This window comes from Scyliorhinus torazame, chromosome 6 (assembly GCF_047496885.1).
Source record: "Scyliorhinus torazame isolate Kashiwa2021f chromosome 6, sScyTor2.1, whole genome shotgun sequence".
In the NCBI taxonomy this organism is placed as follows: Eukaryota; Metazoa; Chordata; class Chondrichthyes; order Carcharhiniformes; family Scyliorhinidae; genus Scyliorhinus; species Scyliorhinus torazame.
In genome coordinates, this window is record NC_092712.1 from 175,226,702 (window position 1) to 175,254,201 (window position 27,500).

The 27,500-nt window shown below is 49.5% G+C and overlaps 1 protein-coding gene across 1 annotated transcript in view; it reads right to left on the reverse strand.

The window, feature by feature from the left end:
- Window positions 1-27,500, reverse strand: part of thsd7aa (thrombospondin, type I, domain containing 7Aa) — a 712,619-nt gene that overhangs the window by 97,794 nt on the left and 587,325 nt on the right. The window contains exons 15-16 of the mRNA XM_072509118.1: window positions 14,394-14,399; window positions 5,334-5,467 (exon numbers count right to left, since the gene is read on the reverse strand). Of these exons, the coding sequence (XP_072365219.1) occupies window positions 5,334-5,467; window positions 14,394-14,399 (140 nt within the window). The remainder of the gene's footprint in view (window positions 1-5,333; window positions 5,468-14,393; window positions 14,400-27,500) is intronic.

The window sequence follows — 27,500 nt, forward strand, 5'->3', positions numbered from 1 at the left end:
GCCTCACTGTGGGACGGAGCTGCGATTGGAGACATGCACCGTCGCACCCACGACACATGGCGCTGCCAGTCCTGGAGGCCTGCAGCGGTATCGACCAGGGTCCGAGCATTTGCAGCGACGGAACCCAGGGAGTGCGACATCCCTGTGCAACCTCTACCTGTGAGTGCGCTACGCCATGCAGCATGTGCGCCAGGCAGCCGATGCTCTCAGCGATGGACTTCTGGGACTGGGCCAAGGCCTGCTGAGACTGGGCCAGTGCCCGGAGTGTGGCAGCAATGTCCTGTTGGCTCTGTGAGATGGCTGCCTGTGAGAGGGCAGCCCTCTCCTGGGCCACGGATGACGCGTGCACATTAAGCCCAACGCCTTACAGAACCTGACCGATGGCCGAAACCATTTCCCCCATTGCCTCCACCGCGGACGCCACCCATGTGGTGTCGGCCTGGGTGGCTGTGATGAGCGGCACCACTCCCTGCTCCTGGACTCCTCCAACTGTGTCTGCAGGTGCTGGAAGATGGCCCTCATCCCGTTGTTCAGTACCTGGGTCTCCATATGCATCGGGTCTCCGGGTGGGTCCAGTAATTCCAGGAACCCGGGAACCATCTGGGCGGCAGCTGTTTGCTGGGCCTGGGCTGCCCTCCGACCGTCCAGCCCCTCGGCTGCTCCAAACTTCACCTGCTGTACCGGCTCGGCTGTGTGGTGCGCACCAGACCATGACCCGGGAGCCTCATCACTTATGTGCCCAACCGAGGTGAGTGTATCTGCGATAGTGGATGGTGTGGGTTTCAGCAGTGCCGCAAACTCGAGGTCATCATCTGTCCAGAAGTCTGGTGTGTCCTTGGCCGACTCTTGGCCCGAAGCAAGGCGAGGCGATTATTATCAGAGGTCGGGGTAGCCCGGTCGAAAGGGTGTCGCCCACCAAGACTAGACTAAGGACCTCCATCCCCTAAAGCTCTTGCATGCCCTGCTCTGCACTTTCCCACGATAGGGCTATCTCACTAGCCCTTTTGAGGTCCAGCTGGGGCCTGGTGAGCTGCTTTTACTGGGAGACCATGTTGCAGATACCAGAAACCAGCCTGTCTTGAATCATCTTCGAAAGAGCAGCCCCATATTTGCAAAACTATGCGAGTGTCTGGAGGCACACTAAATATTTCAACACTGACTCTCCAGGGGTTCGTTCAGCCATATTACAATGATAGCGCTGGACAATGACGGACAATCTGAGGTTGGAATGTTTCCCTACCAGGGTGACTAAGTCTGCGAAAGACCTTGACGGGATTCTCTGTTGCCCGACGTCGAAATCGTAATCAGCGATCAGGCGTAGGATCAATTCAGATGCCGGACTCGGGGCCGGCGCCGGTTTGATGCCGGTTTGCGATTCTCCATCTCCTCCAAACTGCCGTCATCGTAACGCGAGCAGTCGCACTGCTGTTGGTGCCCCATCGGCCGGCCCACCCACGATGCTCCGCTCCCGATGTGCCGAGTTCCCGACGGCGCGGGCCACGTGTGGTCTGAGCCGGCGTGCCGGCTGCAAACTGTGTCCAGCGACGTCACATTCAGCTGGGATCCATGCCGCTGGCAGGGGGGGGGGGGGAGGGGGGGGGGGCGTCTGTTAGGCTGGAGAGACTGATGGGGGGTGGCCAGGGGATTGGCTGCTAGGTCGCTGTTGGTGGGTCAGGTTTAGCGAATGGCCGGCGCCATGTTGTACGGCACGACCGGTGCAGGGCGTCAGCAGTGTGCATACGCGGCCAGTGATCCAGCCATTCCCCGGCCATTTTCGGCGCAGTGGTCCAGCCCCTCATCGGTACCAGAATCGGTGTTGATTCTTTTCACGTGAACCTCCCGTGGATTCTCCGTTCGAGCCGGTACTCAACCGCAGAAATGGAGAATCCAGCCCCCTGAGTCTGGGACGACGCGGTACGTTAAGGTTTTGGGTCTGTTGAAGGTGGGTGCACCATAGGCTGTCAACAGGAGAACAATCTGCCGTTCAACCCCGATGATAGCGATCGCTCAAAAAAAGTCGCTCATATGCTCAATGTACTGTGACCAGTCATCGGTACCTGCGTCAAATGCCTCAAGCTTCCCAAAGTGTGGCATGTCGGCGGCCATTGAAACAACTTTCAGAGGCCTTTGGAGATGCAGCTGAGCACTGCAGAAATGGTGCCGTCTGCAACTCCATACAATCCTTGTTGCCAATGTTGGATCAGAGGAAGCGACCGCACGGGAGCGTAAAGGATACAAAGGCTTATTTGAACGTTAAATGAAAACTCCACACGCCACCACTCCCTAAAGGGACTCCTGTGACCGGCCCACATCCGGCCGGGGTTTTTTATCTCCATGTTTGTTCCCCGCTAATGAGGGAGCTCCGCCCCCTCAGTGGAGTAACTCATATTCCTTGAGAGTCACAGAAAACCTCATTGGCCCGGTCCCATGGCTCCCATGCAGGTTGTAACACATTGATTGGAGATTCTAAAACTAGGGTGTATAGTCTAAACATTAGGGCCAGATTGTTCAACAGAAATGTTAGGAAGCATTTTTTCACGCAAAGGGTGGTAGAGATTTGGAACTCTCTCCCACAAATAGCAGTTGAAGTTACAATAGTTGTTAATTTTAAATCTGAGATGATAGATTTTTGTTCAGCAAAGAAACTATTAACCTGCTGTCGTTAGACAGTGAGACAAAGACAAAGATTGTGATTTCTCAAATCTCTCCATGTGAATCATGGAGCTTATAATTACATTGACCCCAATAAAGTCATTCAAAAGGATCTGCTTGATAAGAGAAAATGATATACAATAGTTTACTCAAAGATGGTAGAAAATACAAAACCATAGCTGGGAGCAGGCAATACATTGAAGCACTTGGAACAGCAACAAATGTAAGTCAGGTAGCCAAAATACCTAGACAGAGCAAGACATGTGGGTCTAAAAGGACACTGGGCAAGATTGTGTAGACAGTCTGGCAAAGAAGTGGTCATCAACTCAGGTGAGCTATTTAAATATTGAATGGGAAATATTGCGTGTTTGGTTTCACTGGATTAAACATGTACCTGTTTGGCAAACACTTTTTTGTTGATATTGATCACAAGCTGCTGAAAATGATTTGGCAAAAGCCCCTCACCAGCACATCTCCTTGACTCCAAACCAAAGTGCAAGGATACGATCGTGAGGCTTGGTACAAACTTGGAAAGCTCATGGTTATTGAGCACGTTACCCAATTTCAAGAAGACAAAAGATATAATAATAATAATCATTATTGTCACAAGTAGGCTTACATTAACACTGAAATTAAGTTACTGTGAAAAGCTCCTAATCACCACATTCCTAATCACCTGTTCGGGTACACAGAAGGAGAATTCGGAAAGTATAAATTACCTAACAGCACGTCTTTCGGGATTTGTGGGAGCAAACGGGAGCACCCGGAGGAAACCCACGCAGACATGGGTAGAATGTGCAGACTCCACACAGTGACCCAAGCCAGGAATCGAAGCTGGGACCCTGGTGCTGTGAAGCAACAGTGCTAACCACTGTGCCACCATGGTACTGTTGGATGTTCAAGTAGACAAAGTGGAACTAGAAGATATTTATAACATTGAGCTAATATGATTTGGAAAGAAAAGAAAACTCAAAGAACTCTAAAGAGAGACTTCCAGTAATCTTGATCTCAAGGCAATATGAGAGTTCATCATAAATGGATGGCCAGATACAACAAATAAGGTTCCGAATCTTTTGGCCACACCGTGACAAAATAGGCATTTCAAGAAGAGTAATTTTCAAGGGCAGACAGGTATTGATACCAAAATGCTTTGTCAAGGTGCACTTACCCAGTTATATCAAGGTCACACAGGCATTGAAAAGACACGATGACTCGCATGTGAGACAGATTATTGGCGAGGGATCAATAAAGACAGAACAGTGAGGATGTGCAAGGCGTGTCAGGAGCAACTGCCGAATGAACACAAGAGCCACTCCATCCTCACAACGTTACATCACATCTATGGCTAAGAATTGCACCTGACTTATTCACTGTTAGAGGTGATGACTTCTTAGTATCGATTACTTCTTCAAATTTCTTATCATTCACCAACTAAGGGATACACCAAGCACATCTGTAGCAAACACAATGAGTGCAATATTCAATCTTTTTGGGTCCCCGGAGGAAATAGGTCAGATAATGGTTCAGGGTACACCAATAAGCCATTCCAAGACATGTGCATAACATGGGCTGTAAATCAAGTTATATTATCCCCACACTATCCAAGATTAAAAGGACTAGAAAAAAGAATGTTGCAAATGGTAAAGTTACTAATCCTGAAATGGAAGGAGATCAATCAAGACATTCAATTAGCAATGTTACACCTGCAAGCAACACCACTAGATAAGGTACTACCATCCCCAGAAGAGATCATGTTTGGAAAGCAAGTCAGGACAACACTTGCAAGTTATCATCTGATCAGATCATTCTCAGTCTAAAACAAATTGTTGGTAAAACCAAAAAAAATGAAAATCACGCATGACAAAAATGCGAGCATGGAGTTGCCTCCTCTGCATATAGGGCAGAATGTCAGAGTGAACCATGTGCAATAAGAGCCAGTATCAAAGATCTTTAATGAGCCACAGTATACAAGGTAATCACCCTGAATGGAGTGACATTGAGGAAGGACAGAATTATCCAAGAGCATCTTAAGCTAACCTTCCTATAGTATCAAGAAGACATTCACATTCAAGTTCTGAGACCATAATTAGGGAAGATGGTGTGCACAACATTCAAGTACAGGATAATTGGCAGTCTTGGCCTTCAAATCAAGAGAAAAGATTTAACAATTCCAGATCTCAGCGAAGTTTCACTGTTGCCAGATCAGGTAAAGTCAGCAGACTACCTGTACATTTCAGAAATACTTGAATAGCTAATAGGAGTGCCCATACATGTGTAAATAATTTTCACAATTATCCTATTCCATTATATACATAGCTTATAACTTGTGTAATTTTTCTATTTAAGGAAAAGGGGATGTTATGATATTGCTTCAATATTGATTAATGTATGACTGTATACGTAAACAGTTTAGTATATATCATCACAGGAAGTGATGGTACATATCAACACAGGAAGTGATGCAAGTGAGCATGGGATGCAGTTGTCAGAGCAATGTTAGTCTGCAGGTAACACATGTCTAAATAGCTCTCCTGAATCTTGTTATTCTTTAATAAAAAAACCTTTCATTTAGTTTATCATCATTACAATGTTTGCTACATTTGTGTTAAGACCCAATAACACAACAATTGTATAATATTTGATCAGAACTTTGAACTAAGAAATTGATTATTGAGCTTTACCTCACTTTGCGGGTTTGCACTCCTTCTCCACAGTTATCCTTTAGGTCCACATTGCTCACTTTGCACACACTCCATGGTTCTGCTATCCACACATACTGACTGCAGTCACTGTGACAGGGAACCACCTCATATACCTATGAAAATGATGTACATAATACTGAATTAAATAAATATTAGTTACTTCAAATACTCACCGTTCAGATCTTGCTCCCAGTTCAACACTACTGAAACTGGCTGAAATTCTGATTTCTATTCTCGGAGGAGCAGAAGGTTTTTGTGCAACTCAACACAATCAAAAAATGTCATGCATTGTCCCTCTGCTAGACTTGGCTGGATGATGGATTGGATAATTATTGCAGCTGTGCAAAGCTTGATTTCAGAAGCTTTTGGAAAAAGCCCCAGTGGAAAATCAAAGATCAAAGGTTGGATAAAGTAGACGATGACCTTGGTGGATAGAACAAAACAGTCAACCATAATTATTGGGATAAAGAAACACAAGTGGCAGTGAGGATATCAGAATTAATGATGGTGATGACTGTGCAAAGATACAAATTTCAATAAGTATCTTTTCAATAGCACTGACTGAGGCACAAGTACAGAAAGAACAATCTTTCATTTAGTTTAAAGAAAAAAGCATAAAATGCTTGCTCTTGTAAAATAACCTGTCCCTGTAAAAGTGAATTATTCACTACAGCGTAATGTTCTCAGCTCATAGAGGCTAAGAGCATGCTGTATTAATGTTCAAACTGCTGGTCTCACAGCAGTATGGAGCATATTGCTTGGCTCCAGAACTCCAATGAACCTATTCAGGAGAAAGTGCTCTGCAATTATGCTCACATGCATATTCTGAGCTTTCCTCCCAGGAGGTAGACTTGAAATAGCTAAAACAAAATGAAAAGGAATTCTTATGCTTTGAAAATTTAAATTAATGTCAGGTAAGCTAAAGTAGCCCCAAGTGGATTTTCATTCACTCTGATGCCAAATTCAAAGGAGTGTGAGGCTGTATTCTCCACGGAGTATCATGTTGTTCTCTTCAGAGCAAGGTAGGTCTTGACTCTGGATTCACATTGCAGATTTATTGTTGGCATAAAGTGTATCATGAGAAACATATATTTGAAGTATTATAATGAAGATCAATGGTACTATTTTCTTTTGTCACTTTTAATATATAATAAATTAGTAAGTTAAACTATAGCTGCATATATTAGTATCTGTATTTTGAAACAGCTCTTTCTAATTATTATTTCAACTGATCCTCCCCATTTACTTGTGTACTGACAAACAGGAGTGACCTATTGATAACTCACTCAGTTTGTGAAGGAGTCTGTCTGCCTTATTTTATGCTTTTTTTCTGGGAATAAGTTTGGGTCTTCTGTTCTGATCGGGAGAAAATTGATACCAAAAGTAATCTACAGCTTATGGATTGTGCCCATTTACTGTGCATTTTAATGCATGCATGAATTCTGAGCAATTAGAGAAATTTACCTACTTCTCCCAATCCCCATTTAGTATTATTTTAAGAAACTTAAGAATTTCCTGGAGTAGAAACAAGTTTTGCCCTGTGAATTAACTGATCAATTAATTGGTCTCCATATGACTGTTTTCCTCCTGACATGAATGTATGGGGGGGGGGGGGGGCAGAGGTGGGGGGGGGGGGGGCAGAGGTGGGGGGGGGGGGGGGGCAGAGGTGGGGGGGGGGGGGCAGAGGTGGGGGGGGGGGGCAGAGGTGGGGGGGGGGCAGAGGTGGGGGGGGGGCAGGGGATGTCTGGTGTTTATAATTGGGCGGATTAAAAAAGTTATTCGAATTACTCTCAAAGATTACCTGTTGTGTTGTCATATCAGCTGCAGGCTAATTAAACCTATCATCGCAGCTGTTATCATCTCCAGCTAAATAAATTGATGTGCTCAAGTAAACAGTATCAAGTGGCTTATTGTTCCTAAATAAGATCAGCATATATACATATATTACATATTAGAGCCAGTTTGCTACAATTTCTGCGACTTGTCCAATGTTGTTGTGAAGCAACTTCTGCTGAAATTAACTCTCATTTACTAAACAACATGAATTTGAAAGGAAGATTTAAGTTACAATCATTAATTTGTAAATGGCAATTAATTGAAGGTTCCTTAGACAGCACCTTCCAAACCCATGACCACTACCACCTCAAAGGACAAGAGCAGCAGATACCTGGGAACCCCAACACCTGGAGGGTCCCCTCCAAGTCACTCAACACCCTGACTTGGAAATATATCACCGCTCCTTCACTGTCGCTGGGGCAACATCCTGGAACGCCCTCCCTAACAGAACAGTGGGTATACCTACAACACAGGGACTGCAGAGGTTCAAGAAGACAACTCACCACCACCTTCTGAAAGGCAACTAGGGCTGGGCAATAAATACTGGCCTAACCAGCGACGGCCACATCCCGTAAATGAATTTTAAAAATTGAAGTTTTTAATTATTTTAAGGTCACACTGATATGACACCTTAAGGTAAATTAATGTGATGTCATTAAATAATCTAAATTGATACCCTGTAGTTTCTTCCAAGTTCTATCCAATTTGTGAAAGATATCTAACATTCTGGTAGCTAGGTCTTTTATAAAAAAGTATTATTCAAAAACCTTAATTAAAACTGCCCATTTAAAAAAACTGTTCTACTTGACATCAGGGATTTTCTTATGAGGAGAGGTTAAGTATGTTGGGCCTGCACTCATTGGAGTTTTGAGGAATGAGGAGCAACCTTATTGAGACATATAAGATTTTCAGGGGTTTAACAGAGTAGATGCCGAGAGGTTGTTCCTTCTTGTGGGAGAGTCTCGGACCAGAGGACATAATCAAAGAGTAAGGGGTTGCCCATTTAAGACCGAGATGAGGAGGAATCTTTTCTCAGAGGGTAATGAATCCTTGGAATTCTTTATTGAAGAGAGCTGTAGAGGCTGGGTCAAGGCCGAAACAGACTGATTCTTAATCAGTAAGAGAACCAAGGGTTATGGGGATAAGGCAGGAAAGTGGAGTTGAGTATTATTTCAGATCAGTCATGATCTCATTGAATTGCGGAGCAGATCCGATGGGCCGAATGGCCTACTTCTGCTCCTGCATCTTATGGTCTCGGCCTCAACATCCAGTCAGCAGCAATGCAACCTGCGAAGATTTTTACCCGATACTACTGTGCATTTCTTTCAGAATCTCCTGATCCTGGCTGTCAGGGAAATGTGCTGTGCCTGGTCTCCTGGGGAACTCCATCAGAGCGGAGTAGAGCCGGGAAGAGAGGACATGCTCACTTTTTACAGCACCAGCTGCCCTATTAGATAAGTTTAAAGGTCGAGTCTTTGAATGTGGGTTAGTGTTTGGATGAGTAGATGAATGTGAGTGGGTTAGGTGGATAGGTAGGTGAGTGGGTAAGTTAGGTGAGGTAGATAGGTGGGTGAGATGCAGAGGTGGGTAATGTAGGAGAGTGGATAGGTGGGTGGGTGAGATGGATAGTTGAGTGAATATGTAGTCGGGTCAGGGGATAGTCATGTGGCCAGGAGAATGCTAGAGGGGTAAGGGGATTGTCGTAACTGGTTGAGAGTTAGTTGTGGGAGATGGTTGGATGGTTGGGGGCATGTGGAGGTAAACTGTTTAAAATTTCCTGAGGTAGTATCTTGTAAGTTGCTTAGATCTATACCAGGTTTTTAACTTTAGTTCAAAGAACAAAGAAATGTACAGCACAGGAACAGGCCCTTCGGCCCTCCAAGCCCGTGCCGACCATGCTGCCCGACTAAACTACAATCTTCTACACTTCCTGGGTCCGTATCCCTCTATTCCCATCCTATTCATGTATTTGTCAAGATGCCCCTTAAATGTCACATCGTCCCTGCTTCCACCACCTCCTCCGGTAGCGAGTTCCAGGCACCCACTACCCTCTGCGTAAAAAACTTGCCTCGTACATCTACTCTAAACCTTGCCCCTCTCACCTTAAACCTATGCCCCCTAGTAATTGACCCCTCTACCCTGGGGAAAAGCCTCTGACTATCCACTCTGTCTATGCCCCTCATAATTTTGTAGACCTCTATCAGGACTCCCCTCAACCTCCTTCGTTCCAGCAATGGGCATATTCACTCAGGGTTCTGGGCAGCAGGGAATTTCCCATTGGAAGTTTAAACCTCCTGCCAATTCCCAAAAGGGCCTGTGCATCAGCACTTCCACAGAGTCCTGATGCATATCTTTCGATGTACATCCAATCTCCGATATATCCAAGACTGGAAGATATGGGGCTGGATTCTCCGTTTGGTAGACTATGTGCTGATGCCAGCGTGGGAACAGTGGCATTTTTATGCCCGAAAAAACAGCACAAAAGCTGCAGCGATCCTCCGTCTGGTGGGGGGCTAGCAGGCATGCAGCGCAGAGCCCCTGGCTTTTGCTGCGAATACTGCCGGAGAATTGCCGGGTCCGCAGTAGCGCATGCGCATGGCGGCAGCCTGCAGTGGCCGTACTGTGCAACATGGCGCCGGCCGTGCGCAGACCCGGCCTGCCAAATAATGCCCCCCTTTGACCAGGCTCGCCACACCTGGACCACCCCCTACCAGTTCCCCCAGCCCCTGCCAAAGCCCCTCCTGCCCGCGGAATGGCTCCCACCTGACTGTGGTGGCGCAGGACTCAGTCCCCAGCCGCCACGCCGGGTTCCCCCCCCAAAAAAAAGGACACGTGTCCCACACTGTCGGGAACTCGGCCCATCGGCGGTGGAGCATCGGGGGAGGGACTCGGGTGAGGCCTATGCCGTAGTCTGCGGGTACGCCGTTTTGGAGGAGGTGCAGCATCGCAAAAGCGCGCCGCACCCAATTTCGGCGCCAACAGGGATTCTCCGGCCAGTCATCAAATGCAATTTCGCTGTCGGAGACCGGAGAATCCCACCCATGGACTTTTAATTTAACTTTTAATTTAATTTGCAAACAATGGGAAATGACTGAAAACTACTGGAACAAATACAGGCCTCTCACACTGGATGTATGGAAAGTCTTGAAAGAGGTAAAAGTGGATATAATACAAATTTCCTGTAGCCCAATGCATGCTGTAATAACTCTGTGTGAACCAATGATGGCTGCCACTGTGTTTAAACTTCTATCAAAGGCTGAGGTCCAGATAACAATGTTGTCTGGGAAAGGGTCAGAGGCAACCCTTTTATGAGTAGCACGGTGGCAGAGTGGTTCCATTGCTGCCTCACAGCACCAGGGATCCGGGTTAAATTCCGGCCTCAGGTGACTGTGTGGAGTTTGTACTTTCTCGCCGTGTCTACATGGGTTTCTTCCGGGTGCACAGTCCAAAGATGGGCAGGTTAGGTGGATTGGCCATGCTAAATTGCCCCTTAGTGTCCAAAAGGTTAGGTGGATGGGGTGACTGAGATAGGGTGGGGGCCTGGGTCTAGGTATTGTGCTCTTTCCAAGGGTTGGTGAAGACTCGATGGGCTGAATGACCTCCTTCTGCTTTGTAGGCACTATATGATTCTATGATATGTAAACAGTCCAACTAGGGAAGAGGCGGTACTGGACCTGGTATTGGGGAATGAGCCCGGCCAGGTGGTAGATGTTTCAGTAGGGGAGCATTTCGGTAACAGTGACCACAATTCAGTAAGTTTTAAAGTACTGGTGGACAAGGATAAGAGTGGTCCGAGGATGAATGTGCTAAATTGGGGGAAGGCTAATTATAACAATATTAGGCGGGAACTGAAGAGCATAGATTGGGGGCGGATGTTTGAGGGCAAATCAACATCTGACATGTGGGAGGCTTTCAAGTGTCAGTTGATAGGAATACAGGACAGGCATGTTCCTGTGAGGAAGAAAGACAAATACGGCAATTTTCGGGAACCTTGGATGACGAATGATATTGTAGGCCTCGTCAAAAAGAAAAAGGAGGCATTTGTCAGGGCTAAAAGGCTGGGAACAGACGAAGCCTGTGTGGCATATAAGGAAAGTAGGAAGGAACTTAAGCAGGGAGTCAGGAGGGCTAGAAGGGGTCATGAAAAGTCATTGGCAAATAGGGTTAAGGAAAATCCCAAGGCTTTTTACACTTACATAAAAAGCAAGAGGGTAGCCAGGGAAAGGGTTGGCCCACTGAAGGATAGGCAAGGGAATCTATGTGTGGAGCCAGAGGAAATGGGCGAGGTACTAAATGAATACTTTGCATCAGTATTCACCAAAGAGAAGGAATTGGTAGATGTTGAGTCTGGAGAAGGGGGTGTAGATAGCCTGGGTCACATTGTGATCCAAAAAGACGAGGTGTTGGGTGTCTTAAAAAATATTAAGGTAGATAAGTCCCCAGGGCCGGATGGGATCTACCCCAGAATACTGAAGGAGGCTGGAGAGGAAATTGCTGAGGCCTTGACAGAAATCTTTGGATCCTCGCTGTCTTCAGGGGATGTCCCGGAGGACTGGAGAATAGCCAATGTTGTTCCTCTGTTTAAGAAGGGTGGCAGGGATAATCCCGGGAACTACAGGCCGGTGAGCCTTACTTCAGTGGTAGGGAAATTACTGGAGAGAATTCTTCGAGACAGGATCTACTCCCATTTGGAAGCAAATGGACGTATTAGTGAGAGGCAGCACGGTTTTGTGAAGGGGAGGTCGTGTCTCACTAACTTGATAGAGTTTTTCGAGGAGGTCACTAAGATGATTGATGCAGGTAGGGCAGTAGATGTTGTCTATATGGACTTCAGTAAGGCCTTTGACAAGGTCCCTCATGGTAGACTAGTACAAAAGGTGGAGTCACACGGGATCAGGGGTGAACTGGCAAGGTGGATACAGAACTGGCTAGGCCATAGAAGGCAGAGGGTAGCAATGGAGGGATGCTTTTCTAATTGGAGGGCTGTGACCAGTGGTGTTCCACAGGGATCAGTGCTGGGACCTTTGCTCTTTGTAGTATATATAAATGATTTGGAGGAAAATGTAACTGGTCTGATTAGTAAGTTTGCAGACGACACAAAGGTTGGTGGAATTGCGGATAGCGATGAGGACTGTCTGAGGATACAGCAGGATTTAGATTGTCTGGAGACTTGGGCGGAGAGATGGCAGATGGAGTTTAACCTGGACAAATGTGAGGTAATGCATTTTGGAAGGGCTAATGCAGGTAGGGAATATACGGTGAATGGTAGAACCCTCAAGAGTATTGAAAGTCAAAGAGATCTAGGAGTACAGGTCCACAGATCACTGAAAGGGGCTACACAGGTGGAGAAGGTAGTCAAGAAGGCATACGGCATGCTTGCCTTCATTGGCCGGGGCATTGAGTATAAGAATTGGCAAGTCATGTTGCAGCTGTATAGAACCTTAGTTAGGCCACACTTGGAGTATAGTGTTCAATTCTGGTCGCCACACTACCAGAAGGATGTGGAGGCTTTAGAGAGGGTGCAGAAGAGATTTACCAGAATGTTGCCTGGTATGGAGGGCATAAGCTATGAGGAGCGATTGAATAAACTCGGTTTGTTCTCACTGGAACGAAGGAGGTTGAGGGGCGACCTGATAGAGGTATACAAAATTATGAGGGGCATAGACAGAGTGGATAGTCAGAGGCTTTTCCCCAGGGTAGAGGGGTCAATTACTAGGGGGCATAGGTTTAAGGTGAGAGGGGCAAAGTTTAGAGTAGATGTACGAGGCAAGTTTTTTACGCAGAGGGTAGTGGGTGCCTGGAACTCACTACCGGAGGAGGTAGTGGAGGCAGGGACGATAGGGACATTTAAGGGGCATCTTGACAAATATATGAATAGGATGGGAATAGAAGGATACGGACCCAGGAAGTGTAGAAGATTGTAGTTTAGTCGGGCAGTATGGTCGGCGCGGGCTTGGAGGGCCGAAGGGCCTGTTCCTGTGCTGTACATTTCTTTGTTCTTTGTTCTTTGTATGATGTGGAGCTTCAAATCTGCCATTTTACAGGCAACTGCTTGACTGGCACCGAATAATGTGATGCAGCTGCAGCTGCTTTTGCATCCATGGCTGAATGTTTAGTCACTGACTTCCATTCGTTGCCCTGACCCTGTTCTTACAAGGGCATAGGTACTGAATTTGGCATGTTGCCTGATCTGTTTTTGTCCCATTGAGCTCCAACCTTTGATGTACCTCACCAATAGAAACAATTGACCTGTCAATGAGTTTGTGGGAATTTTAAAGAAATTCTAGGTGCTTTTACAGACTTTGTCAGCAGTAGTGCAGTGATATAAACACAGCTTCCATTCCCAGCAGCAACTCCTTCGGCTGGGATTTGGAACATTATTGATGGCATTATTGACCGTCTATAGTGTGTTTGTGGTTTGTTTTTTATTCTGACAAATGCAGAAGGGTCTGAGTCGCCTGATATTTATAAACTCTGGAAAAGCTTCCGCTCCTACTCTGGCCCGGCATGTTTCTTGGTGGTGGAGGCGGCTCGCCGTCAGCTGGCGACGGGATTTTCCGGTTGCATTGATGTCTACGGAGTTTTCGTAGCTTGCACATCCCACCGCCGGGGAACCTGCCATGGGGGTTGCCTTTGGCAAGACCGGAAGATCCCATGGCAAGAAGGGCCATAAAATCCTGCCCTATATTTGTTTTTACAATTGAACAACTTTCCAATATTGAATAGTTTTAAACATGTATTTGAATGGTATGATTTCTATTTGACGAAAACCATTTGTTGCTAAGATAGTGACTTGATGTATCTTAAAAGGATCCAAAAAATTAGGAATTTAATTTGGAGGTAGGTTATATTAATCACTTAATGCATCTATATCTGTTACTTTACTATCTTATCCATGATATATTAGGGTCTTGGGTATATATTATGAGCTTCCTGTAAATATCTCATTAACATCCTGTCAAAATTCTATCACATGTAGCTTATCCTCTGACGATCAAAGTATTGGGGATGCAGTCATTCAAATACACACACTCAAATACACATCTAACAGTTAATTAATTCAAGCAAGAAATTAATTCAAATTTTACAGAAAGTACAAATAATTAATACAAATACCTCAATAAAAAGGATTATAATTATACTGAATTACACACACATACACACATGACAGATACATTTTTACAATGGTCCATATTGTCTTACCTGAGCCTGTTGTGAAAGCACACAAGTTGCCATAGGAAAGAAACAAAAAAAGACAAAGAACTATTATTCAACACAATAAATTTTTATAAAGTTCAATTGTGTGTAAAATTAAAGAAATATATGTTTAAAATTAAAGTGATAAATCTTAATATTCTGTTGGTCAGATTTTCAGCCTCAGAAATCTAGGAGACGATTCTCCCGAATTCAAGTGTTGCCACTGGAGCTGGGAGTGGTTCTCTGCTGCCATTCATTGACACTTAGAAACATTTTTTGAGAGGGTCAGGTTTTCCACTGGACTATAGAGGGATGGGTCCCAGTCCACCGAGATCGAGCAGCTCTGATCTGAGAATAATGTTGCCCCCCTATTCTCTGGCGCCGTTTTTCGGGCACCGGCGGGATTCATAGAACATAGAACATAGAAAAATACAGCACAGAACAGGACCTTCGGCCCACGATGTTGTGCCGAACCTTTGTCCTAGATTAATCATAGATTATCATTGAATTTACAGTGCAGAAGGAGGCCATTCGGCCCTTTGAGTCTGCACCAGCTCTTGGAAAGAGCACCCTACCCAAACTCAACACTTCCACCCAACACCAAGGGCCATTTGGACATTAAGGGCAATTTATCATTGGCCAATTCACCTAACCCGCACATCTTTGGACTGTGGGAGGAAACCGGAGTACCCGGAGGAAACCCATGCAGACACGGGGAGGACGTGCAGGCTCCGCACAGACAGTGACCCAAGCCGGAATCCAACCTGGGACCCTGGAACTGTGAAGCAATTGTGCTATCCACAATGCTACCGTGCTGCCCTTGAGAACAAATAAATCTACACTATCATTTTACTGTAATCCATGTACCTATCCAATAGCTGCTTGAAGGTCCCTAATGAAGGTCCCGCCATGCCGGTCGGGGGCCGTTGACAGCGCCCCCCTCCCCCCCTTCCCCCCGGCGATTCTCCGGGCCCCGATGGGCCGAGCGGCCGACACGTTTTGCCCAGTCCCCACCGGCGTGAATTATTTACCTCACACATGGAGGGACCTGGCAGGTAAGTGTGCGGGGGCTGTCCTGGGGAGGGGGCGGAGGAATCCGACCCGGAGGGGGCACCCACAGTGGCCTGGCCCATGATCGGGACCTACCGATCGGCAGGCGGGCTGGTTCCGTGGGGGGCCTCCTTCTTTCCTCCGTGCCAGGCCCCTGTAGGGTTCCGCCATATTGCCCGGGGGCCGGCACGGAGAAGGGAACCCACGCGCATGCGAGGAAATATGCCGGCCGTTCCGTGCCTTTGCCGCCAGCTGGAGCTGCGGAAACCACACCGGCGTCAACCTAGCCCTGTAGAAAGTGGAGAATTCCTCACTTTCGGGAACCGTTGACGCCGGAGTGGTTGACGCCGATTTTCACGCGACATAGCCCCATTATTGGAGAATCCCACCCAAGGGATCCAATTTTCATTCTGTGATTAGGGGCGAAATTCTCCTACCCGCCCCGCCACATTTCTGCCCCGACCGGCCGGCGTGGGTCTCCGTAACACCGGCCGGTCAATGGGGTTTCCCATTGTGGGGCAGCCCCACGCCGTCGGGAAACCCCCAGGCGCCGGTAAAACGGAGACTCCCGCCGGCGGAGAATGACGCCCCAGAAATCCATTGCTTGGAACAGTTCCAGATGCTGACTCCGCACTGCAGCAGTCGTGATGCAATACAATTTTCAAAGTGCCGGCCGCTAATTGGACTGGAGCTGAGTTCAGCACCCAGCTGGGGGCATTGGGCAGAAGGCAAGTGCTAAGAATGGAGCGATATGATAAAACACAAACAGAAGCCATGACTGGGTATGCCGTTGCCTTTGGAAATGGATAAGCTCTGGCGGACATGAGAGCTGTACTCTTCCCTCCATCTGGAAAGGGTACTCCAGAAGGTCAGATTAAGCAGGCATGGCTAGCAGCCTCCTATTCGTCTCACTCCCTCCTCACAAAATCAAACCTCTCTGCTAGTGATTGTAACTCTGTGTCACTGTATGAGCAACTGAGTTTAAAATCACCCCTTTAATACAGCTTTTTCAAACTGCAGTCATGAGCACCAATGGGTCCCGCTGTGTTCCTAACAACTATGATCAAATATGTCCCAGACGCCCCCCCTCCCATTGTTGCCTGTGCTTGCCATTTCAAGTGATTCCTTATATTCATAATAAGTTTACCAGAAGCTCAAAAAGAAATTGATTGGAGGAGTGCAGGTTGCTGGCTTCCCCTTCCAGCCCTACGTTTGAAAATCAAAACAACTCACTGAGTTGTCAGGAATAAGTGACACCTTCCAAGTGTGCAATCTTTCAGGCCCACCTGCCTCAGAATTCATCCCCATGGACAATTTAAAAATCAGCCCAGTCAGTGGTGGAGATCAACAGCGAGTATGATAATTGCTATGATCATGTCCATCGGGTTTATCTGGGCCTAATGGCCTTATACAGACACACAATATACATATATACATTTACAGTTAAATAGGAGTTTGCTTCAGACATATATACCTAGAAAATGTAAGATGAACATTACAGGGTCAGAGGGAGGGCACCTCAGTTGCATAGGGCTGGGAGACACCCATAGCCCTAGAGGTACATCACATGCACCTACTTCTCTTATGCTGTTGTCAACTTTGGCTCTTGACTGCCCTAATTAGGGGAATATTACCCCATCTCTCATTCAGTTCCTTCTTTGTCCCCCTGCAAAATTGCTTATAATCTAACTTTTAAAAATTTGCCATTTTCAGTTCAGGCTTTTACTATACTGTCTCAACACTTCCTTCCATTTGTAGTGATATGTATATATAGAGACATGTAAAGGATTAATTATAACATCTCAGTATAACACAACCACTAGAGGGCAACACTAGATTCCACTGTACATATGAGGACTCAAAGGATCTTGGGTCTCTTCCAACCAGGAGTGACTAGACAGCAGAGTGTGAGAGAGATAGAACACAGCATAGTTAGCACGTGTAGTTTAAATTAATTAATACTTTAATATAGATTACTTGATTACTAGTTATAGTTCTGTAGAGTGTGCAAACTCAATATTAATCAATTCATTATTCAATAAATCTGTTTTGCTTTAAGTTAATAATTGGTGTTTTCTTCAGAAATACGCCATCAGACCATTCTGGATATAAAAGCAAAGAGTAACGATATATATACCAAAGAGTAATATAATACCAACTGGTGGCCATCCTCACCTATTTGAAGGTTTGTGGGTCATATCTCATAATTGGGCACTGGCCTTCAGTGTTACGATGGCTCCCTTTAAATCAGTGGAACTATGAACTCCCCAGAGTAGTGAATCTCTGTCACTCAGTTCCTGTCCCTCCCAGCTAGCTTAGAAGCAGTGTGTAGAAAGTCGCACGCCTCCCACCCTTCCTTTACTACACCAATCAGACTTTCCAACTAAGGTCATGATTCCGCAAATCTGACTCTCAGTTTTCCTCCAGCTTTTGCAGTTAAACTCCCATTGGTAGAATAGTGGCTGCCCAGATAAATGCTCAGCGGAATTTGCCCTTAGTTTTGATTTTTTTTAAATCACTTCAATGCCATTAACTTTTACCCAGTTGTATAGTTTGAAAATGATCTTTTTTTAAATTTATGTGCATTTCTTTTTACAGTTCTATAGCAGGTTAGTTGCTCACAGTCTCATCGTTGTTACGTATCACTATTTACCTGAGCAGCCTAATCTGACACTGTTGTTCAATAGCTTCTGGGTCATAATGATCTCAGATATCTTTTGATGCTGTTCTAATTTGCCTTATTTATACTTAAAAGTTTACAGATTACCCTGTAAATATATATTACTGTACCAATATTTGCATCTGCTCTTTTTTTAAACTCAGGTATATATGGTAATAAATTATATATAAAGTTGAGGAGAAAAAAATGTATATACTTTAGTGGACTGAGGTGTATATGTGTTAACCTTATTTTACCCTGTTCCTACTTCTAAACAGATGGACCTTTGCTGAATCATGAAGAAACCGTGGATCTATAAAAATGGCAGGCGGGACGAGATGTAGAAGCCCTGCCTGTCATTTAAAACAGACCCAATTTTTGCCAGTAGGAGAGAGAGTGAGTGGCATTAATCTTGCAGGAGGGAGACCTGAACTCAGCAGGAAAATTTAAATGTAGTGCTTGAGTTCAAAAATACTCCATTTTGGATGTTGCAATGGCCTTAATGGGCAGTATGGGAGTCACAATTTGATGAGAGCAAACGTAAATGCTCTTGAATGGTGGATAATGTCTGCATGATCATAATATGAAGATTTTTAAAATCCTCCACCCTTAAATTAATAAAAAGGTGTGCAGCTATCGGTGAGAATTAATAAACAAAATCTCTGCTGAATTGCTTTGATGTACAGGCAATCTGATGTAGGTTAGAAAAAGAAATCTGGCCATGCCATTTAAATAGAGTTCTTGATTTGTTGAAATTTTCCCAAGGACTATTATTTTGTAATTATAATTGCTTGGCTGAATTTAAAAAGCTGAAATTATCACAGCAAGGGGTTCTGAGTTCACAGTTCTATTGGCAGTTTAAAGAGGCTATTAAAGAATTAGATTTCTTTAATGTAGGGTTTGAATATAAACTTGCTTGTTTTTATAAGAGATTAACCACTTGAGATTTAAAATATTTGAATGGATTTTATGAATGCGAATTATTTTTCACCACTAAATGTGAATGAATCAGTGCTGTATTAGATTGTTAATTTATTTTTTCATCTTCATGTGGCTCTTCAGGTTAGCCCATGGTTAATACTGGGTGAGTGGCCATGGGACTTATGAGGAGGCATGGGAAGCGGATGGGTGCCTGAGATGGTATTAAGTTTATGGAGAGTTTGAGGGGTCACGGTGGGTGCAACTGTCAGTGAGAGTTTTAAAAAATACACTGGTGCTGAGAACCTGAGGGTCTACAAGCTTCTGAAACAGCAGGAACCAAGCCCCAGAGAACTGAAGTGGGCTGTTGAACCAGCTGACATTGCCTGCTCCGGTGGGTCCAACTCCATCCAACACCTGGGGCATCATTCTCCGACCCCCCCGCCGGGTCGGAGAATCGCCGGGGGCTGGCGTGAATCCCGCCCCCGCCGGTTGCGAAGTCTCCGGCACTGGATATTCGGCGGGGGCGGGAATCGGGCCGCGCCGGTTGGCGGGCCCCCCCGCTGGATTCTCCGGCCCGGATGGGCCGAAGTCCCGCCGATAAATTGCCTGTCCCGCCGGCGTGGATTAAACCACCGTTTGAACGGCGGGACAAGGCGGCCTGGGCGGGCTCCGGGGTCCTGGGGGGGGGCGCGGGGTGATCTGGCCCCGGGAGGTGCCCCCACGGTGGCCTGGCCCGCGATCGGGGCCCACCGATCCGCGGGCGTGCCTGTGCCGTGGGGGCGCTCTTTCCCTTCCGCCACGGTCTCCACCATGGCGGAGGCGGAAGAGACTCCCTCCACTGCGCATCCGTGGGAAACTGTCAGCGGCCGCTGACGCTCCCGCGCATGCGCCACCCCGACATGTCATTTCTGCCCCAGCTAGTGGGGCAACAAAGGCCGTTTCCGCCAGCTGGCGGGGTGGAAATTCCTCCGGCGCCGGCCTAGCCCCTCAATGTTGGGGCTCGGCTCCCAAAGATGCGGAGCATTCCGCACCTTTGGGGCGGCGCGATGCCCGTCTGATTGGCGCCGTTTTGGGCGCCAGTCGGCGGACATCGCGCCGTTTCTGGAGAATTTCGCCCCTGGAGTGAAAATTGTGCATGCCGGAGTACATTTTACTGAGTCAGGTTTGGCGAGTCAGGAAATTTCCCAATTTGAGCTAGCCATCTCAGGAGCCAAAATCTAGTCTGAAGATTTTATTTGGACTTTATGTCTGGAAGAGACTTGCTGCTGCTTGACAGTTTCAAAATTATGTTTTCTCCCACAGTGCCTATTTAGACAGCAAATCAACATTTCCTGCTTTCACATCTTAACAGTTGCTTTCCAGCTGCCCATTTTAATGAGCCTTGGCTTCACATATCAGTGTAATGAGTCTCTAAGGTACAAAACTGGATTTGAGCTCTGATAGAGGTTGGCTAGATTTTTTTTAAAGTCACACACTATGCCATCATTTATTCTCTTTTTAAAAAACTTGTACATCATTTTTAAAGAAAAGATTTTGACATCATATCTCATTGGAGTATTTAAAAAAAAAAAATTTAGAGCACCCAATTCATTTTTTCCAATTAAGGGGCAATTTTGTGTGGCCGATTCACCTACCCTGCACATCTTTCGGTTGTGGGGGCGAAACCCACACAAACACGGGGAGAATGTGCAAAGTCCACATGGACAGTGACCCAGAGCCGGGATCGAACCTTGGACCTCAGCACCGCGAGGCCCCAGTGCTAACCACTGCACCACCGTGCTGCCCTGCGGGCGGGGGCGGGGGGGGGCGCGGGGGGCGGGGGGGGGCGGGCGGGGTGGGGGCGGGTGGGGGGCGGGGTGGGGGGGTGGGGTGGGGGCGGGTGGGGCGGGGGGGCGGGGCGGGCAGGGGCGGGGGGGGCGGGGGGGGCGGGGGTGGGTGGGGTGGGGTGGGGCGGGGGGGTGGGGTGGGGTGGGGCGGGGAGGGTGGGGTGGGGCGGGGAGGGTGGGGTGGGGTGGGGCGGGGGGGGTGGGGTGGGGCGGGGCGGGGGGGGTGGGGTGGGGCGGGGCGGGGGGGGCGGGGTGGGGCGGGTGGGGGGGGCGGGGGGGGTGGGGTGGGGCGGGGGGGGCGGGGGGGTGGGGTGGGGCGGGTGGGGGGGGGCGGGTGGGGGGGCAGGGGCGGGCAGGGGCGGGGGGCAGGGGCGGGGGGGCGGGGGGGGGCGGGCAGGGGCGGGGGGGGTGGGGCGGGGGGGTGGGGCGGGGGGGTGGGGTGGGGCGGGGCGGGGGGGGCGGGGGGGGCGGGGGGGGTGGGGTGGGGCGGGGGGGGTGGGGTGGGGCGGGTGGGGGGGCGGGGGGGGGGTGGGGCGGGGGGGGCGGGGGGGGGGGTGGGGCGGGGGGGGCGGGGGGGTGGGATGGGGTGGTTGGGGGGGTGGGATGGGGTGGTTGGGGGGGGCGGGGGGGTGGGATGGGGTGGGTGGGGGGGGGCGGGGGGGGGCGGGGCGGGCGGGCGGGGGGGGCGGGGGGGGGCGGGGTGGCGGGGCGGGGGGGGGTTGCCTGCGGTTAGCACTATACTTAGCAGGTTGCTCTTAATAGAATCAAAAGAAAAACCTGAACTTTATAGGCAAAAGATAATTCAATTTATGTAAATTTTATTTTCCATTGGATACTTGGATACATTTCTTACCCTTTCTTTGTCTACCTGGCCAGAAATCTACAGCCAATGGACGGGGTGGGGGGCGGGGGTTGGTGGTTGGGGGGGGGGGGGGCGGGGGCGGGGGCGGGGGGGGGCGGGGCGGGGCGGGGGGCGGGGGGGGGAAGAACATGGCCTGTTTCCAACACATCTCCAATGCTTCCTTTAATTGCCTATGAAGCCTTTCCCTTCTGGATTTATTTGACCCATGCCGCAAGCTCCATTGAACTCCTCCCTGTTTAACTCAACTCTGATTGGGATGGGGATCTAGTGGGTATTGAACTTAAACTGGATCTGTTCCTGATCCATTCGAATGTCACAATACCACCTTCAGAAGATAATTTCCAGACAGATCAGAAGTAGACTTGTGGACTTCTAGTTTATTAGTCAGAAATAATGATTCAACATATTACAAAACTGATTTTAAGATGTTCCACAGATTCTTAGGTTTTCACATTTGAGTATGCAATGGATGCACTATTGTTCAATTCCATGCAATCACACACTTTGGGATACTTAATGGATAATGACAAAAGACTCCACAAGGAAAAATGTTATGAAGTGTTATAAAGTGTTCAATATAAAAATTATAAACTATTCACTATTTGTTTCAACTGGGCTGACAGTAAGTAAGTAATGTCACCATAGTCCCAGATGACTGCTTTCCCCTTTGAGGGGGAGAACTGACTAGTGGTGATTTAACCTGAGGATCACTGCGCTTCAGACGATGAGCAAGGTTGAGAAGGCGGGTCTTCATGAATAACCTCAGCCAGTATGGGAATTGAATGCATGCTGCTGGCCAGGCTCAGCATCATGAGCCAGCTGTCTAGCCAACTGAGCTAAACCGGCTGACAGTAACATTGAAATGAAGAACACGCGACACAATCAAAAAACAGAGTCATGTTATATTTGTTTACATCTGCATAACAAATGTAACTATCAACCCTCTACCAACATTAGGAGATCAAAATTACATTCAAAATGTTTCCAGTAATCTCATAACCATCATATGAATACTTATAACTTGGCTTTGCATTGGAGTACAGATGCACTGTATGGTCAGAGTACCTCCTACAGGTGACTTTGAATCTCTTATTTTTAAGTTAGATTTAGAATAAGGGGCAAAATTCTCCCGATACGGCGCGATGTCCGCCGACTGGCGCCCAAAACAGCGCCAATCAGACGGGCATCGCGCCGCCCCAAAGGGAGGAATGCTCTGCATCTTTGGGGGCCGAGCCCCAACATTGAGGGGCTAGGCCGGCGCCGGAGGAATTTCCGCCCCGCTAGCTGGCGGAAACGGCCTTTGTTGCCCCGCCAGCTGGCGCGGAAATGATATCCCCGGGCGGCGCATGCGCGGGAGCGTCAGCGGCCGCTGACAGTTTCCCACGCATGCGCAGTGGAGGGAGTCTCTTCCGCCTCCGCCATGGTGGAGACCGTAGCGGAGGCGGAAGGGAAAGAGTGCCCCCACGGCACAGGCCCGCCCGCGGATCGGTGGGCCCCGATCGCTGGCCAGGCCACCGTGGGGGCACCCCCTGGGGCCAGATCGCCCCGCGTCCCCCCCAGGACCCCGGAGCCCGCCCACGCAGCCTTGTCCCGCCGGTAAGAAAGGTGGTTTAATCCACGCCGGCGGGACAGGCAATTTATCGGCGGGACTTCGGCCCATCTGGGCCGGAGAATCGAGCGGGGGGGCCCGCCAACCGGCGCGGCCCGATTCCCGTCCCCACCGAATATCCGGTGCCGGAGGCTTCGGCAACCGGCGGGGGCGGGATTCACGGCAGCCCCCGGCGATTCTCCAACCCGGCGGGGGGTCGGAGAATGACGCCCCAGATTGCTGATCTGATACCTAAGTTATACTATCACTTTTACACATAAGGAAACCCCGATTCATTGATGCAATGACCTCCCGGGGTCAGATCATCCCGCGCCCCCCCCGCAGGACCCCGGAGCCCGCCCACGCCGCCTGGTCCCAACGGTAAATACCAGGTTTGATTTACGTCGGCGGGACAGGCAATTCCTGGGCGGGACTTCGGCCGTTCCGGGCCGGAGAATCCAGCGGGGGGTCCCGCAAACCGGCGCGGCCCGATTCCCGCCCCCGCCCAATCTCCGGTACCGGAGACTTCGGCGGAGGCGGCGGCGGGATTCACGGCGGCCAACGGCCATTCTCCGACCCGGCGTGGGGTCGGAGAATGACGCCCCAGGTTCTCAACAGTCATCTCAACAGTTTATACAATGAAAGTTTATACGATTGACTTCCAGTAGCAGCCATTACCGACTAGGTCACATACACGGCAGCTCCCGTTGGGATCGGGGTTTTGGGCCTTTGAACGAGGCGGCGACGGCACTTGAAGGGTGAAAACCGGCGTGGGACAGGACGCTGCTGTATGGGGGGAACCAGGAGTGGGGCCGTGAAACAAGCGATTGCGGGGAAGAAAGCGGAGCGGGTCCGGGAGGACAAAACGGCGGCCGGCACGGACCAAGAAGCATGGGCCAGTGGTCGAGAGAGCAGCAAGACTTTTTCAGGAGCTGCTTTGCGGAGCTGAAGTCGGAGATGCTGGCCTCTATGAAGGCCTCCATGGAAAAGGTGGTGGATGTTCAGAAGGTTCAGGAGAAGGTGATCAAGGAGGTGGAGAGGAAGGTATCTGAGAATGAGGACGAGATCCAGGGCCTGGCGGTCAGGGGCACGAGGCCCTACACAAGAGATGGCAGGAGAGGCTGGATGACCTCGAATATAGGTCTCGGAGTCACAACCTGCGGATCCTGGGCCTCCCTGAAGGTGCGGAGGGGGCGGACGCGAGCAGGTATGTGACTGCAATATTGGGGACGTTGATGGGCGCGGGGGCCTTCCCGTGGCCCTTGGAACTGGATGGGGCGCATAGAGTCCTCGCGAGTAAGCCGAGGGCGAACGAACCATCGAGGGCGATGGTGATAAGGTTCCACCGCTTTACAGACAGGAAGCGTGTCCTGCGTTGGGCAAAGAAGGAGCGGAGCAGTAAGTGGGAGAACGGCGAGATTCACATGTACCAAGACCTGGGAGCTGAACTGGCGAGGAGGCATGTGGGTTTCAATCGGGCCAAGGCGGTCCTCCACAGCAAAGGGGTGAAGTTCAGGCTCCTGCACCTGGCGAGACTTTGGGTAACGTACCAGGACAGGCACCATTATTGTGATACGCCGGATGAGGTGTGGACATTCTTTAAGCACAAAAAGCTGGACTTGAACTAAGGGGCAGCTGCACGTGGGTGAACTGCGCTGGCGGAGATGTGCAGTTGGGTGTTGGCCTGATGTAAGATTGTTCGTAGAATTTGAGTTTGTTTGCTTTTCTTTTCCTGTTGTTTTGTTTCGGGGGCGGGGTAACGCCCGGGTTGTGGTGTCCGGTGTACGGGAAGGATCCGGATGGCACTTGCCCTCTTACCCTGTGGGGGAGGGGGGGTTGGGGGCCCGGAGGAGGAGTCAGTAGTAAGTTTGGAGATAGAGGTGGGAGCAGCCGGGGTCAGCTGACTTACCGAAGCGCAATGGGGGGGAAATCAGTGCTAAGTGGGGGCTTGGCATGGGGGGGTGGGGATCGGGGGGCTGGGGGGGGGGAGGGGTGCTGCTTTGCTGATTGAAGGGGAGCCCCATCCAGGCTGATCACGTGGAATGTGAGGGGCCTGAACGGACCGGTCAAGAGGTCCCGCATGTTCTCACATTTAAAGGGGTTGACGGCGGACGTAGCCATGCTGCAGGAGACGCACTTAAAACCCGCTGACCAAACGAGGTTAAGGAGGGGATGGGTGGGCCAGGTGTTCCACTTGGGGTTAGACTCAAGGACCAGAGGGGTGCCAATTCTGGTTAGTAAACGGGTGGCATTTGAGGCAGGGAGCATCGTGGCGGACAAGGGGGGCAGGTACATAATGGTGAGTGGCAAGCTACAAGGGGCCCGGGTGGTGTTGGTGAACGTGTATGCCCCGAACTGGGACGATGCGGAATTCATGAGGCACATGTTGGGTTGGATCCTGGTCTTAGAGTCAAGTAACTTGATCATGGGGGGGGGAGACTTTAATACGGTCTTGGATCCGGCGCTGGACCGGTCCAAGTCCAGGTCGGGAAAGAGACAGGCGGTGGCCAGGGCCCTGTGGGAGTTCATGGATCAGATGGGGGGCGTGGACCCGTGGAGATTCGCGCGGCCAAGGACGAAGGAGTTCTCCTTTTTCTCCCACGTCCATAAAGTCTACTTGCGGATTGACTCTTTTGTGTTGAGCAGGGCGTTAATCCCGAGGGTGGAGGGGGTTGAGTATTCGGCCATTGTGGTCTCGGACCATGCCCCGCACTGGGTGGACCTGCGACTGGGGGCGGAGCGGGGGCAGTGCCCTCTCTGGAGACTGGATGTGGGGCTGCTGATAGAAGAAGAGGTATGTGGACGGATAAAGAGGAGCTTCAGAACTATGTGATAACGAATGACACTGGGCAGGTAACAGTAGCAGCGGTTTGGGAGGGTATGAAGGCGGTCATCAGAGGGGAGCTAATCTCTATTAGGTCCCACAGAGAGAAGAGGGAGAGGGCAGAGAGGGAGAAGCTGGTGGGAGAGATGCTTAGGGTAGACAGGAAGTACGCGGAGGCCCCTGAGGGGGGGCTGCTAAAGGAGCCCCGGAGATTACAGGCGGAGTTCGATTTGCTGACCACGGGGAAGGCGGAGGTACAGTTGAGGAAAGTAAAAGGGGCAGTCTACGAGTATGGGGAGAAAGCAAGTAGGATGCTGGCGCACCAACTTCGTAGGAGAGAGGCGGCCAGGGAGATCGAGGGAGTGAGGGATAAGGAAGGTAATACGGTGTTGAGCCCAGAGAGGATCATTGAAGTCTTCAAGGAGTTTTATGAGAAGCTGTACGAGTCAGAACCCCCGAGGGAAGGGGAAGGGATGAAGCAATTTATGGGTCGATTGAGGCTCCCAAGGGTTGACGAGGATCGGGTGGAGGGACTGGGGGCCCCGATTAAGTTGGAGGAGATAGTTAAAGGACTAGCAAGTATGCAGTCGGGCAAGGCCCCGGGGCTGGACGGCTTCCCCGTAGAATTTTATAAGAAGTTCTCGGAGCTACTAAGCTCACTCCTGCTAAGAACCTTTAACGAGGCAAAGGAGAGAGGATTCCTCCCCCCGACGATGTCGCAGGCATTGATCTCGCTCATTTTGAAGAGGGAGAAGGATCCGCTTCAATGTGGGTCCTACAGGCCGATATCGTTCCTGAATGTAGATGCCAAACTGCTGGCAAAAATTCTGGCTACCAGAATAGAGGACTGCGTCCCGGGGTGATAGAGGAGGACCAGACGGGTTTCGTCAAAGGCAGGCTACTGAACACAAATGTGAGAAGGCTCCTGAATATTATTATGATGTCCTCGGAGGGAGGGGACACAGAAGTAATGGCTGCAATGGATGCAGAGAAGGCCTTCGACAGGGTGGAGTGGGAATACCTGTGGGAAGTGCGAGGGAGGTTTGGATTCGGGGAGGGATTCATAAGGTGGGTCAAGCTACTGTATCAGGCCCCCTTAGCCCGAACCGGCTGAGGGCGGAATATTTCAGGCTGCACCGAGGGACGAGGCAGGGGTGCCCCCTATCCCCGTTACTTTTTGCCCTGGCAATTGAGCCGTTGGCCATAGCGCTGAGGACTTCAAGGAACTGGAGGGGCTGGTTCGGTGGAGGGAGGAGCACCGGGTTTCCCTCTACGCGGATGACCTGCTATTGTATATTTCAGACATATATAGGGGGGATGGGGGAGGTCATGCGGATCCTGGGGGACTTTGGGAGCTTCTCAGGGTACAGGTTGAACGTGGGG